Genomic DNA, 12103 nt, shown 5'->3' with positions numbered 1-12103 from the left:
AGGGATAAATATACTAAATTTTTGTTAAAATGAATTTTTTCCTCTGAGCACTGTGAGCTGAGTCCGAGATCAATTTAGGAATTGGCTTCAAATAGCTCCATATAAAAAAATTAACTTGCCACATGCTTGCTTTTAGCTGAGACACATACCATACAGACCAGATACACACCGTCAATTATGATCATTATTGCAAGAAATTTAATTTTCTACTAATTCCTAGTGAAATTGTTTTATTTAAATAAGACAATATAAAAGATAATTACTTTATTATTGTAAATTAAATATTACAGGCAGAGCCAAGTATGTGTCTTGGCTTAGTATTTTAAATTTTTTTAAGACAATAATTTTTTTCATAACAATCTTGTGGATTTAACAAAAACTCAAAATGTTACTTTCTTTCTTTTCGTAACCGATCTCCAAGAATTCACGTAATTCTAGATTCTTTCCGTTTTGGAGAAAGTCGTGTGTTTGGAAAAACTTAGAGATCCAGAAAAATCTGCGATCTTATTAAATTGAGAATTCGTCTGGGAATTAGGAAAAAATGCGTAAATTTGAAGGTAATGAAGAGATTAATAACTGAACTATCAATGTGATCATACCCTTAAGGAAACACGAGTTCGAAATTTATAATCCCAACAAAAACTTTAATTTATTTATATACATCCCAAATACAAGAAAAAAAACTACTCCAATTTCGGAACAATGTTAATGATATTCAAAAACGTACTATGCGTAAAATTGACACAATACTATTGAACTTGGTACCTCCCAAAACGGATAAAAAGAAAAAAACCAAACAACAATAATTTTTTGAAAGAGTCGGAACTTCAAAAAGTCTCAATTGGCAAATGATGTAGGGTGGAAAACTTTTGAGTATTGTCTAGTATAGATTGTTTTCAATGCGATGTATCACAAACATTGTATGGGTATAAATAGGAGATAATTGAATAATTTGATCGTTCACCGAGTTCACAATTGAATCCAATTCATTGGGTCTGGTCTCTCTTTCATTTGCTCTTGATTTTGTCTGAAATGCCATCATTCGAAGAGTTGCCTTCCTGTTGAGCATAAATGTACATAATGTACGTACATCATGTATAACATCTCTCGAAATATTGTGTCTGACTAATTCAGATGGAATTGACGGAGGAAGGTTTTTGTCTAGCTTGAGGGTGAAATATCAAGTTCAAAACAATATTGATATTCATTTTGTGAGAGTGAAAGAAGATACGGTAATTCGATACCATTCGAGAAAGGGTCAAATTAATCAACCGGGAGATGTTCTTCTTTTATAGAAAATGTTTTGAGAAGAATATTAATGCTCGAACTCTACAGGAGAAGCAGTATATCTATTCCCTCAATTTTACGATACTTTGAATTTTCCGTACCTTACCTATATGTCTTCCCGAAAGCCTTAGTAACTTTGTAAATATAACATTTAGGAAAAAATAGGTAACACTGTCAATTAACATACTAATGGTTAGAGTAAGCAGTTTGGAATCTTCAAAGGACTCTCTTATAATTCGATATTCATTCGAAATTTCGATCCTCTACCGAATTCGATGAATTCGGGATTTCTATCCATTCGCATTTTCGAGCTCTCTAGGCCTACGATCCTTTCGGAATTTCGAACTATTGAGAATTTCGATTCATTTGGGATCGCGACCCAATCAGGATTTCTATCGAGGAATTTCGATCCTTTTCAGACTACGATCAATTCGAGATTTAGATTCTTTCGGGATATCGATTCAGTTAGGATTTTTATGTATTCGGAATTTAGAAGTCTCTGGGACTACGATCCATTCGGAATTACTATCTATTCGGGATTTCCATCCATTCAGAATTTCGACTCATTCGGAATCTGGATCCACTCGGAATGTCGTTCCATTTGGGATCACGACCTTATTCACGATTTCTAACCAGGAATTTCGATCCTTTTCGGACTTCAATCAATTAGAGATTTCGGCTCATTCGAGATATCGATTCAGTTAGGATTTTTATGTATTCGGAATTTAGATGTCTCTGGGACGACGACCTATTCAGAATTTCTACCCATTCGGAATTGCGATCCACTCAGGATATCGTTCCATTTGGGGTCACGAGGATTTCTAATGAGGAATTTCGATCCTTTTCGGACTTCAATCAAGTCGAGATTTCTACTTATTCGAAATTTCGTTTCATTTGGAATCGCGACCCATTCAGGATTTCTATCTATTCAGACTTTTCGGAATTCAATCATTTCGAGATTTCGACCTATTCGAGATTTCTATCCTTTAGGGATTTCGATCTATTTGGAATCAGGATAAACTCAGGATTTCTATCCATTCTGATTTTGGATCCTTTTCGGACTTCAATCAAGTCGAGATTTCGACTTATTCGAAATTTTGTTCCATTTGGGATCACGATCCATTTAGGATTTCTATCTATTCCGGATTTCGATCTATTGGAGATTTCTATCTATTCGGGATTTCGATTTATTTGGGATCGCGACCCATTCAGGATTTCTATCTATTCGGATTTTCGATCCTTCTCGGAATTCGATCATTTCGAGATCTCGATGCATTCGAGATTTCTATCCTTTCGGGATTTCGATCTATTTGGATTCAGGAGAGATTCAGGATTTCTATCCATTCGGACTTTCGATCCTTTTCGGACTTCAATCAAGTTGATATTTCGACTCATTCGGGACTTCGTTCCATTTTGAAACACGATCCATTCAGGATTTCTATCTATTCGGACTTTCGATCCTCTTCGGAGTCCAGTCAAGACGAGATTTCGACTCATTCGGGATTTCATTCCATTTTTGATCACGATCCATTCGGGATTTCTATCTATTCGGGATTTTGATTTATTGGGAATTTTTGTCAATTAGAGATTTCTATCTGTTCGGGATTTCGATTTATTTAGGATCACAACCCATCCAGGATTTCTATCCATTCGGACTTTCGATGCTTTTCGGACTTCGATCAATTCGAGATTACGCTCCTTTTAGAATGGGATCACACTCCATTCAAGATTTCTATTCGGGATTTATTCGGTATTTCGGGTATTTCTATACATTCGAGATATTAACCCATTTGGGACTTCGATCTATTCGGGAAATAAGCCCATTTCGAATTTTAAGTAAGGGCAATTGGTTTTCAGGATTACGACTTAAACTTATTTTTTGAGAATACTGTAGGTGACAATTTCGTGCATACAAAACAATGACGTCGAATCCTATTTGCTTGATGATTTTTCAAAGTTATACATTGAAAAGGCTCTGAGAAGCATATTTCTTATCCGATTTAGACTAGTTTGAATTGAATTGAAAGGCCTTTGAATTCCGGACAAATTCAAAGGATTTAGGAATTGTTCTTGAGCAAGTTAACTGATTTTTCATCAGGAATCCAATTATTTGACTTCTACACAATTTCGAGCAATATTTAAGATGATGTTTGATTCGGTTCGAAATGGTCTTAAACCGGTAATAAAACCGGGTTTGTTCTAATATTGCTGACATAGTTTCCAAGTCACAATATCAAGCATTCTGCCAAACTATGACGCTTAGTCATCCCTTTTTGAGAGAAAAAAGAAGAGATTGATTGAGAATTTCCTAAATAGATATACAAAAGGCTTTATTGTACGTTCACTCTTTCCCTGAATTATTTTTCTTTTGGGAAAAAATAGTCTGCTCTACATAATGCTGTGCATAAGAAATGTTTGTGGCGACAGGGAATACATCGAAAGTCTCAAATGCATTTAATTCTATGCATTTGGTGCTCATGAGACGAATAAATAGCCTCGAGAAACCTCAAAAGCGATAAGATAAATGTCGAATGGGAGAGAAACTGAGGGAGAAGGAAAGTGATAAGACATTAAACTATCGAATGCCTATTTTAAATGGTTTTTACGCAGGGAAAATACCACAGAATTCTTCTCTCTTTCTCCCCTTATTTATGGGTCATTAGAGAATTAATTGTTTAATTTGAATGACATATAGAGACATCTTCCCGGGATAGATAAGCCGGAAATTGTTGAGAAATACAAAAATGATAACGTTTTGTGCCTCATTCAAAATGCTGGAATTGTCAATCAACTTTTTTGGGATGAGAATGATTCATCCGACTTGAGAAATATCTCAAAAGCAAAATGGGTTTTGCTTTTCTATGTAAAAATAGCAAAAATAGCAATAAACATTACTTCATCTGGCTGATTTATCTCATCTCACTTTCAAGAACTTTTTCCACTTCTCTGGCCCATTCAATGTGTTTATTCACATAACACATGAAGAAATTGCTTATGATTGCTCCACTTAGAATAATAAATGATGTGTTAATATTCAATTTTGCTCTTCCCTCCACGTGGAAAAAATCTCTGAGAAGGTACTGTTGAGATTTTTCATCTCTTGGAAAAATTTCAGAACACAGAAATTTCTATGTTAAACTTTTTCTCTTCTCATTTCCAAGTGAAGTTCATTGTCACATTTCTTGTATCACTTCCAATTGATTGACTTTGACCTCTGTTCATTTAAAAAATGCTTTCAAAGGCAATTTTTACTCGGTTTAAATTGATGTAATATTTATATATAGTATGACTACTTCGAGGTGAATCTGATAATAAAATTATTTTATCTTATCACACGAGTGTACGTATTAATAAAAGGAGAGCATCAGCTTTGCGAAATTTGTTGCAAATTCCCAAAAAATTCACTGAGTTTCTGTACAATTTTATCGTTCTTATCAAATTTGGGTTGTATAGATTGCTGAAATATTGAGTATCTCTACCAAGCTTAATTGCTAAAAATAGTCATTTCATAAGAATATTGATTTAGACTTTGCGCCATCAACACGTTAAATTGTAACAGATATCAGTTTTTGGGCTAATTAAAATTTCACAGAGGGACAAATTTGTAAATCAGTACTCCAAGATGCGCACCAGTCAGGAAACTTAACGAAACTTAGCTTCCTTGAATTTTGCTCTGCAACTCTTTTTATCAAAAAATTTAATTGTGTAATTTAGTAAATTTAGTGCAATTTGCAAATCAGTAAAACACGCATCAAATGGTCAGAAAACTTAACGAAAAATCAGAAATTTTTACTTCTAAATTCAAATATAAAACTTTTCCTTGAATTTTGCTCTGCAACTCTTTTTATTAACTAAATGATTTTTTTGAAATTGCGGGTTCAATTTGTGAATCAGTAAGTCAAGACACGCACCATGTAGGCAGAAAACTCATCGAAAAGTGACATATTTTTACTTCTAAATTCAAATAAAACTTTTCCTTGAATTTTGCTCTGCAACTCTTTATTAACTAAATGATTTTTTGAAATTGCGGGTTCAATTTGTGAATCAGTAAGTCAAGACACGCACCATGTAGTCAGAAAACTTAACGAAGTCACATATTTTTACTTCTAAATTCAAATAAAACTTTTCCTTGAATTTTGCTATGCAACTTTTTTTATTAAATAAATGATTTTTTTTTAAATTTTGGGTTCAAATTGTGAATCTGTAAGTCAAAACACGCACCATGCAGTCAGAAAACTTAACGAAAAGTCACATATTTTTATTTCTAAATTCAAATAAAACTTTTCCTTGAATTTTGTTCTGCAACTCTTTTTATTAACTAAATGATTTTTTTTAATTGCGGGTTCAAATTGTGAATCAGTAAGCCAAGACACGCACCATGTAGTCAGAAAACTGATCGAAAAGTGACATATTTTTACTTCTCAATAGAAATAAAACATTTCCTTGAATTTTGTTCTGCAACTCTTTTTATTAACTAAATGATTTTTTTTTAAATTTCGGGTTCAATTTTTGAATCAGTAAGTCAAGACACGCGCCATATAGTCAGAAAACTTAACGAAAAGTGACATATTTTTACTTCTCAATTCAAATAAAACTTTACCTTGAATTTTGTTCTGCAACTCTTTATATTAACCAAATGATTTTTTTTTTAATTTCGGGTTCAATTTGGGAATCAGTAAGTCAAGACACGCACCATGTAGTCAGAAAACTGATCGAAAAGTGAAATATTTTTATTTCTCAATTGAAATTAAACTTTTCCTTGAATTTTGTTCTGCAACTCTTTATTAACTAAATTATTTTTTGAAATTGCGGGTTCAAATTGTGAATCAGTAAGTCGAGACACGCACCATATGGTTAGAAAACTTAACGAAAAGTAACATATTTTTACTTCTCAATTGAAATAAAACGTTTCCTTGAATTTTGCTCTGCAACTTTTTTTAGTCAATAACTAAAAGAATTTTTTAAGATTGAAGGCATCTTAGAATTATTTAGGCTTGAACGAAGTTTTGGTATTTGTCTCAGTTTGATATTAAGACTTGTACGCGTAAACTTCATCGAAAAAAGTGAAAGAGAAAATAGTATCGAAACCGTTTTTCGTTAAATTCATTTAAATTTCCATTAACATAATTTTTTATAAGAGACCTCTAAAATTGTTTAAAATTGTTTTACTTCTCTTTTCATCAGCGTGTTGTCTATTTCCTTTACGATTTTCGCAATTTCTCAGATTGTTACATGTGTTAGTCTTCTAGTTTGTTCTGGGGAATATCAAATGAGGCTCATAATAGTTCTGTATCATTATAAAATCCTGTCATAAGCACTGAGGAAGCTCTTTGCCGGATTTTTTGTTAAAAAAAATCAAAATTCTGTTTAAATTTTTCGAATATCAATGACTTTTCGTCAAAAGACTTTACTTTTTAGCCAAGACACTTTTAGAAAATAGAACTCTGGCTATAAGTACATCGACACCGAGTCTAATCTGAAGACAGATGGACAGTTTAAAAGGCGCTATAAGGCGTAAAGGCGCTTATAAGAATGCATGTTCGAATTTCGAAGTATCAAGAATGTAAGACTGGCATTTCCATATTATTGCGAAAAAAAGAACAAAATCTATGTAGCTCTTAATATGCCAGCTCCATCAAAATTTTTAACGTAATCACTGAGAAAATTCTTGACCACATCATTGGTGATGTATTTAAAAAATTCTGAAAACTTTGAGCGGAAATTAATTTTGAATATTTGAAATTTCGAATTTCAATGGTAACTTGTTCGAATGCATTTTACCTTTTAGTCGAGACACTTTTAAATTGTGAAACTTGGGCTGAACGACCCATAAACTTTATTCCGATTTTCAAGCTTCTTTTTCGTTTTAAGTACAACTGAAGAGCAATTGTGATCGCCGTCACGTTCTTTTAAGGGGCGTTAAAAGACACCCTTTTATGCAGTTTAGCTGTTTAGCGATTTCATTCTATTTCCTTTCCTCAAGTAAGTAATAATTACAACAATTTTCGTAACAAAAAGTTTATTTTTAGCACAAAGTTGAATTTTTAACTATTATTATTATTATTAGAATATTTAACCTTTTAGTTGAATATACAACAATTATTCTTTTATTTTTGGAAATTCAAATAGAAAATTTTAACGAGTGTTTTGAAATAATCGTTGTAAGAGTCTATTTTCGGTTGTAAAATAAATTTTCTGCAATGAAAAATCGCTTACAATATTACTACCGTAATCACTCCCATTATATAAGATATCTTTCACGGTATACCTAAAATAATTAAAATAATCAACATTATTTCATTTTTTATTGAAAAAGTTCTTTTTTTTTCAATAGTAAAATCATTTATCTATCGTGACGTGAGCATATGCTAGTTTATCATACTGATAAATGACTGAGCGACTCAAGGCTACCAACCTCGTTTTTTGTCGCTCAGCGCCAAAACCGAAGATTGAAATTTTCAATATGGCGGGAAGCTTTCTATGATAAAAAGTACTGCTAAATCGTACGATAAAGCGCGTGACGGCGATCACAATTGCTCTTCTGGTGGTATTTATAATGATCAGTAGGGGAATTCTGTAATTTTCGTGGCGTTGTCACGTGTGAGTTCGAAACCTGACAATGCCAATCGAGCTTTTTTTTGTCATATATCATATGAGTTCGAAAATGCAATTCAATGATTTTTTTAATGAAATCCCTTTACTTGATGATTTTATGAAAATACAGTATGCCTTGGTTGATTTGTTTCTGTGACTTCTGACAATGCCACGTGAGCTGAAATGGCAATGTCACGAGGGGTCTCGGTAGCTAATGGGCAAAGTGTTGGCTTTGTGACGCAGAGGCCCTCGGTTCGATCCTTGATCGAAGCGCGTCCGGTGAATAATTGGAAAACAGTTTTTCACCGTCCTTAAAAGCTACAAACTGTGAACGCAAAAATATCAAGAAGGAAGTTATGATAAAAGATAAGGAAGCAAAAAAGGATTTGTGATGGAGCAAAAAGAAAAATGATATGGAGAGATGAGAGGAACAAACATATGGGAAAAAAGAAAACAGATGGAACTCGTATGTAAATAAGAGTGAGCGAAATGGCTATATGGACCTGATTGAGTCTGACAGCCAAAAACGCAAAACAAGAGAGAGAGAGAGAGGCAATGTCACGGCTACATAATCGCATTTTCGAAAAACCTCTCCTAAGATTCGAACCAAACGTGTCATATGGCATTGCCAGAGCGTTACAGAATTCCCCTTCGGAAGACTAATAGCAATTTCATAAAACCTTTTATTGGTGCTATTGATGCCCAAAATCGGATAATTTTAAATAAAAAAAGCTTCTTGAGTCTGACGCCATCTAGGTATACTTATCTTATACGAGATTAGAATGTTCAAAAGTATTTTTTTTTAATTCAAAAGACTTTTATCTGGGGCCTGTTATTATCGAAATTGGACAATTCGAACCGCGGTGATATGGCATGAATCACTTCGAAGACAAAGAATCAAACGAACTCTTTTGATCGCTTATGCTAAAATTCAGCCATAACTTGATATCTTTTCATGCGATCTAAAAACAGTTAGAAGTAAGCCCTACTATGGCATTCGGGTCAAAGCCCTATAGGGCTCTCATTATACCAAATTATTGTATCTTAAAATGAAGAAGTTGAGAAAGAAAAAAGCCTTTCCACAATCAATGGGGCCTAATTTCAACTTGATCGCGCTTGATTGAATCTATGGAATAGCCATTGCGAAATTGATTAGATATGGCATGTTATCAGGGGGGTTAGAGAATAATGACACTTACCACTCCGGGCAAACGACACTCAACATCCAATATTTTATCGCCGAGACATTTGCACCATTCAGAAATGCTGCATAAATTTTTTGTTCCTTCTTTGAGATGCCGAACGTCCCGTCGCTGGAGTAAATGTCGTGACGAATGTGGCATTGCAGAATTCCTCACATCATCATCCAATGCACTTTTGATGTTTTCCATTTGCAGTGGATTGTCACGATGGGAAAAAAGGGGTGGATGGGGGGGAGGTGATGTCGAGACTCCAATTGGAGCACTTCCGGTGCCTGATGATGATGTTTTTTGGGTATTTGAAGATGAAGATCTCTCATCATGTGTGGTTGATTTGATGATCTTCTCGTCATGTTGCGCCTCATTTGACTGAATTAAGGATTTACTGCTCCACTGTGATTGTGAAAAAGTATTTTCTGGTGAAATTATCACATTTTCATGGTGATTCACTGGGCTATTTCTGATGGGGTGCCCAATGTTGTTGTCCTCATGTTTTGCTGTGCACAGCGATAGTGCAGTTAGGCAGAATGCGAACAAGAGCAATGGATTTGCTGATGTCGCTCTCGGGAATTGGAACATTTTTTTCATTATTCATTTGGGCGTGTGGTGCTGAGGACGATGTTTTTTAGCACTTTCGAAATAAGAAAAGAACTATAGACAGAATTATGATCACTTTGAATTACAGTCTGCTCTCCAAACACTTTGCTATTTACACTGACGACACAGAGCTTTGTATATAGAGGAAATTCCACTGGATTTTAAGGTGATACTTTTACAGTTTCTTTTTCCACGTCTCTATGGCTTTTCTTCTTTCACTTGGTCTTGGTGTCTTGAGCGGCGCTCTTTTTTTCTTGTTCTGTGTGAAGTAATTAAAGAAATAAAATAAATTGTGTGCACCACAACAAATTATATAGAATAGATGGGTTTGTCTAGGTATTTAGGGGCAAGTGGGGCTATTCGGACAGTTATTTTTTAACTTATATTTAAGAGAAAAGGAAACATTTAATGTAGACGTACTGAAGAACGAATCAAGAGTCCTGAGTATCTCTAGAAATTCCTGTTTCCTCTGTAACTCTTCCATAAATTCCAATGCAGGGGCATAACATTTCCTCCCATATGTTAGCGAGCCGAAAAAACTTTTGAGTTTATTAGCTATTTTCTGTCATTGTAGAATGAATTAGCAAAAAATACTAATACGAAATAAAAGCCAATTTAATAACGAAAAGGCAACCGAAAACCCCAAATTGGCAACCTACGTAGTTTTGGAGATATCTCGTGAAATGTGTACAAAAACAGGAAAAAATTACACTAAAACCAGTCGCATTTTTTAGAGCTATTGTCACCCCCTCCCCCTTTAATGTTAATTATCCTCCTGAATTGATTTGTCAAAAACATATTCTTCTTCTAATCTCGAAATTAAAACATTAAAAGTGCAAAAGACGTAATAAAAGTCTGAAGAAACTCATTGGATTTCACACGTCACTGCAATTATGCCGAAGAGGAGGCCATATAATTTTATACTGAGTACTGCTAAGCGTAATGCTTTTCCTCTAATTGAGAAACTGCATCCCGGTCCGGCGTAATGTCGTTTCCTTTCATCTGTTCCTACTTGGCTTAGTGGATAAACGGTTATAGATCTAAACTTTAGGTTTTCTGTAGCGTTCACTTACTGCTTCAGGGACTTTTCGTAAACTATTACCGGGTTAAAATTAAAAGAATTTGGTACGTCTTAAGCAAAATCAGAGAGATCGAGGCTTACATTCACGAACACCTGAGGAACGGCCCTTAGATACTGCTTTGGCTCTCGTCATGTAAATACTGAGTGACTGGCCGAGCAATGAGCTAGTATCTCTCCGCAGGATGCACGCTACAGAAGAGCGTCACAGTAAACCACAGCAGAGAGATATCACGCTTTTCGTGGCCTTTTCGTCTAACAACGTTAAAATGTTCAATTAAAATGAAGTTATAAGGACTAGGTTTCTGTTTTTACGCTTCAGTTAAAATAAAAGATTCCCGGTGATCCTTCCGAAAGAATTATGGCTCAAAAGGATGCTTTTCATCAAAACTCTGATGAAAATTATCATCAAAGAATAACTTGAGTGTTTAATGCAGGGGCCTCTCAACATTTCAGTTTACCATACGTTTTTGTATAGAGGCACTGAAGACTATTGGCAACTTTTTTCCTAAAGAGAAATGACTTATAAGTCTGAAAAAAGCTATCTAAAAATACATATTTCATAATGCTCGCCGAAATAATACAAGAACTAAGAGCAAATTTGTTAAACTCGCGGTGCAATCTGCAAAATTTTTACAAGGAAAAGTGAAAAAATATCTTCACTTTTTAATAGGCTTGATGGGCCCCTGGTCTATTGTAAAGGATCCCTTGCAATAAGGCTTTCAAAGTTTCATTTCTTCAATCCCTTCAAAAAGATTAACGTTTAAGCGTATACTTCGGGAGAGAAAACCTTGTTACGAGCAAATTTCTCCAGCGGCTGATAAGCCGACTGGTAATTACCGTTGGATAAAATTCATCTATTATGTGACCCTCGTTCAGTTCAGTGCATTACTCTTCAGTTTTTGTTGGATTGTCCAGTGATATTGAGTGTGCTTAGAGCGCGTTGTGGTGTTGTGCGGTTTTTTTTTTTTTTTTAGGAAAATTATTTTTCCAAAGTTGTGAAAAGTGATTAATAAGCAGACTAGAGTGAAAAGCAGAACAGAGAGAGCCCACCACATAAGGGAAATTCTCACTTAACGTAACAAATTTGGCGCCCAACACGTGGTTGGAAAACCACTCCAATTTTCCATTTTAATAGACTTATGGCTTATAATTTTCTCTAATTTTCTATAATAGAGTTATTGAGGGTGTATAATTTTTATCGGATTTATTAGTAAATTAGGATTTTCGCTAAATATATATATATTTTTTCTCTTTTTTCCATTGCTTTTTTCCCACGTGGTTGGTTCTTTTTGTTCAGTTTTTCTTTTAAATATTTTTCTTAGCGCCACACGTTATCATAAGATCA

The 12103-nt window shown here is 34.3% G+C and overlaps 2 protein-coding genes across 3 annotated transcripts in view; one reads left to right on the top strand and one right to left on the bottom strand.

Moving 5' to 3' along the window:
- Nucleotides 1-12103, top strand: part of LOC129807775 (E3 ubiquitin-protein ligase highwire) — a 105326-nt gene that overhangs the window by 47707 nt on the left and 45516 nt on the right. The window lies entirely within an intron of this gene.
- The window catches only part of LOC129807750 (uncharacterized), a 40302-nt gene that overhangs the window by 14575 nt on the left and 13624 nt on the right, over nucleotides 1-12103 (bottom strand). For both annotated transcript variants that reach the window (XM_055857213.1, XM_055857214.1), the window contains exon 3: nucleotides 9081-9936. In XM_055857213.1, the coding sequence (XP_055713188.1) occupies nucleotides 9081-9668 (588 nt within the window). In that variant the 5' untranslated portion in view covers nucleotides 9669-9936. The remainder of the gene's footprint in view (nucleotides 1-9080; nucleotides 9937-12103) is intronic.

This window comes from Phlebotomus papatasi, chromosome 3 (assembly GCF_024763615.1).
Source record: "Phlebotomus papatasi isolate M1 chromosome 3, Ppap_2.1, whole genome shotgun sequence".
Lineage (NCBI taxonomy): Eukaryota > Metazoa > Arthropoda > Insecta > Diptera > Psychodidae > Phlebotomus > Phlebotomus papatasi.
Note: the sequence above shows the minus strand (reverse complement) of the source record. Positions and strands in the feature narration are given on the sequence as shown.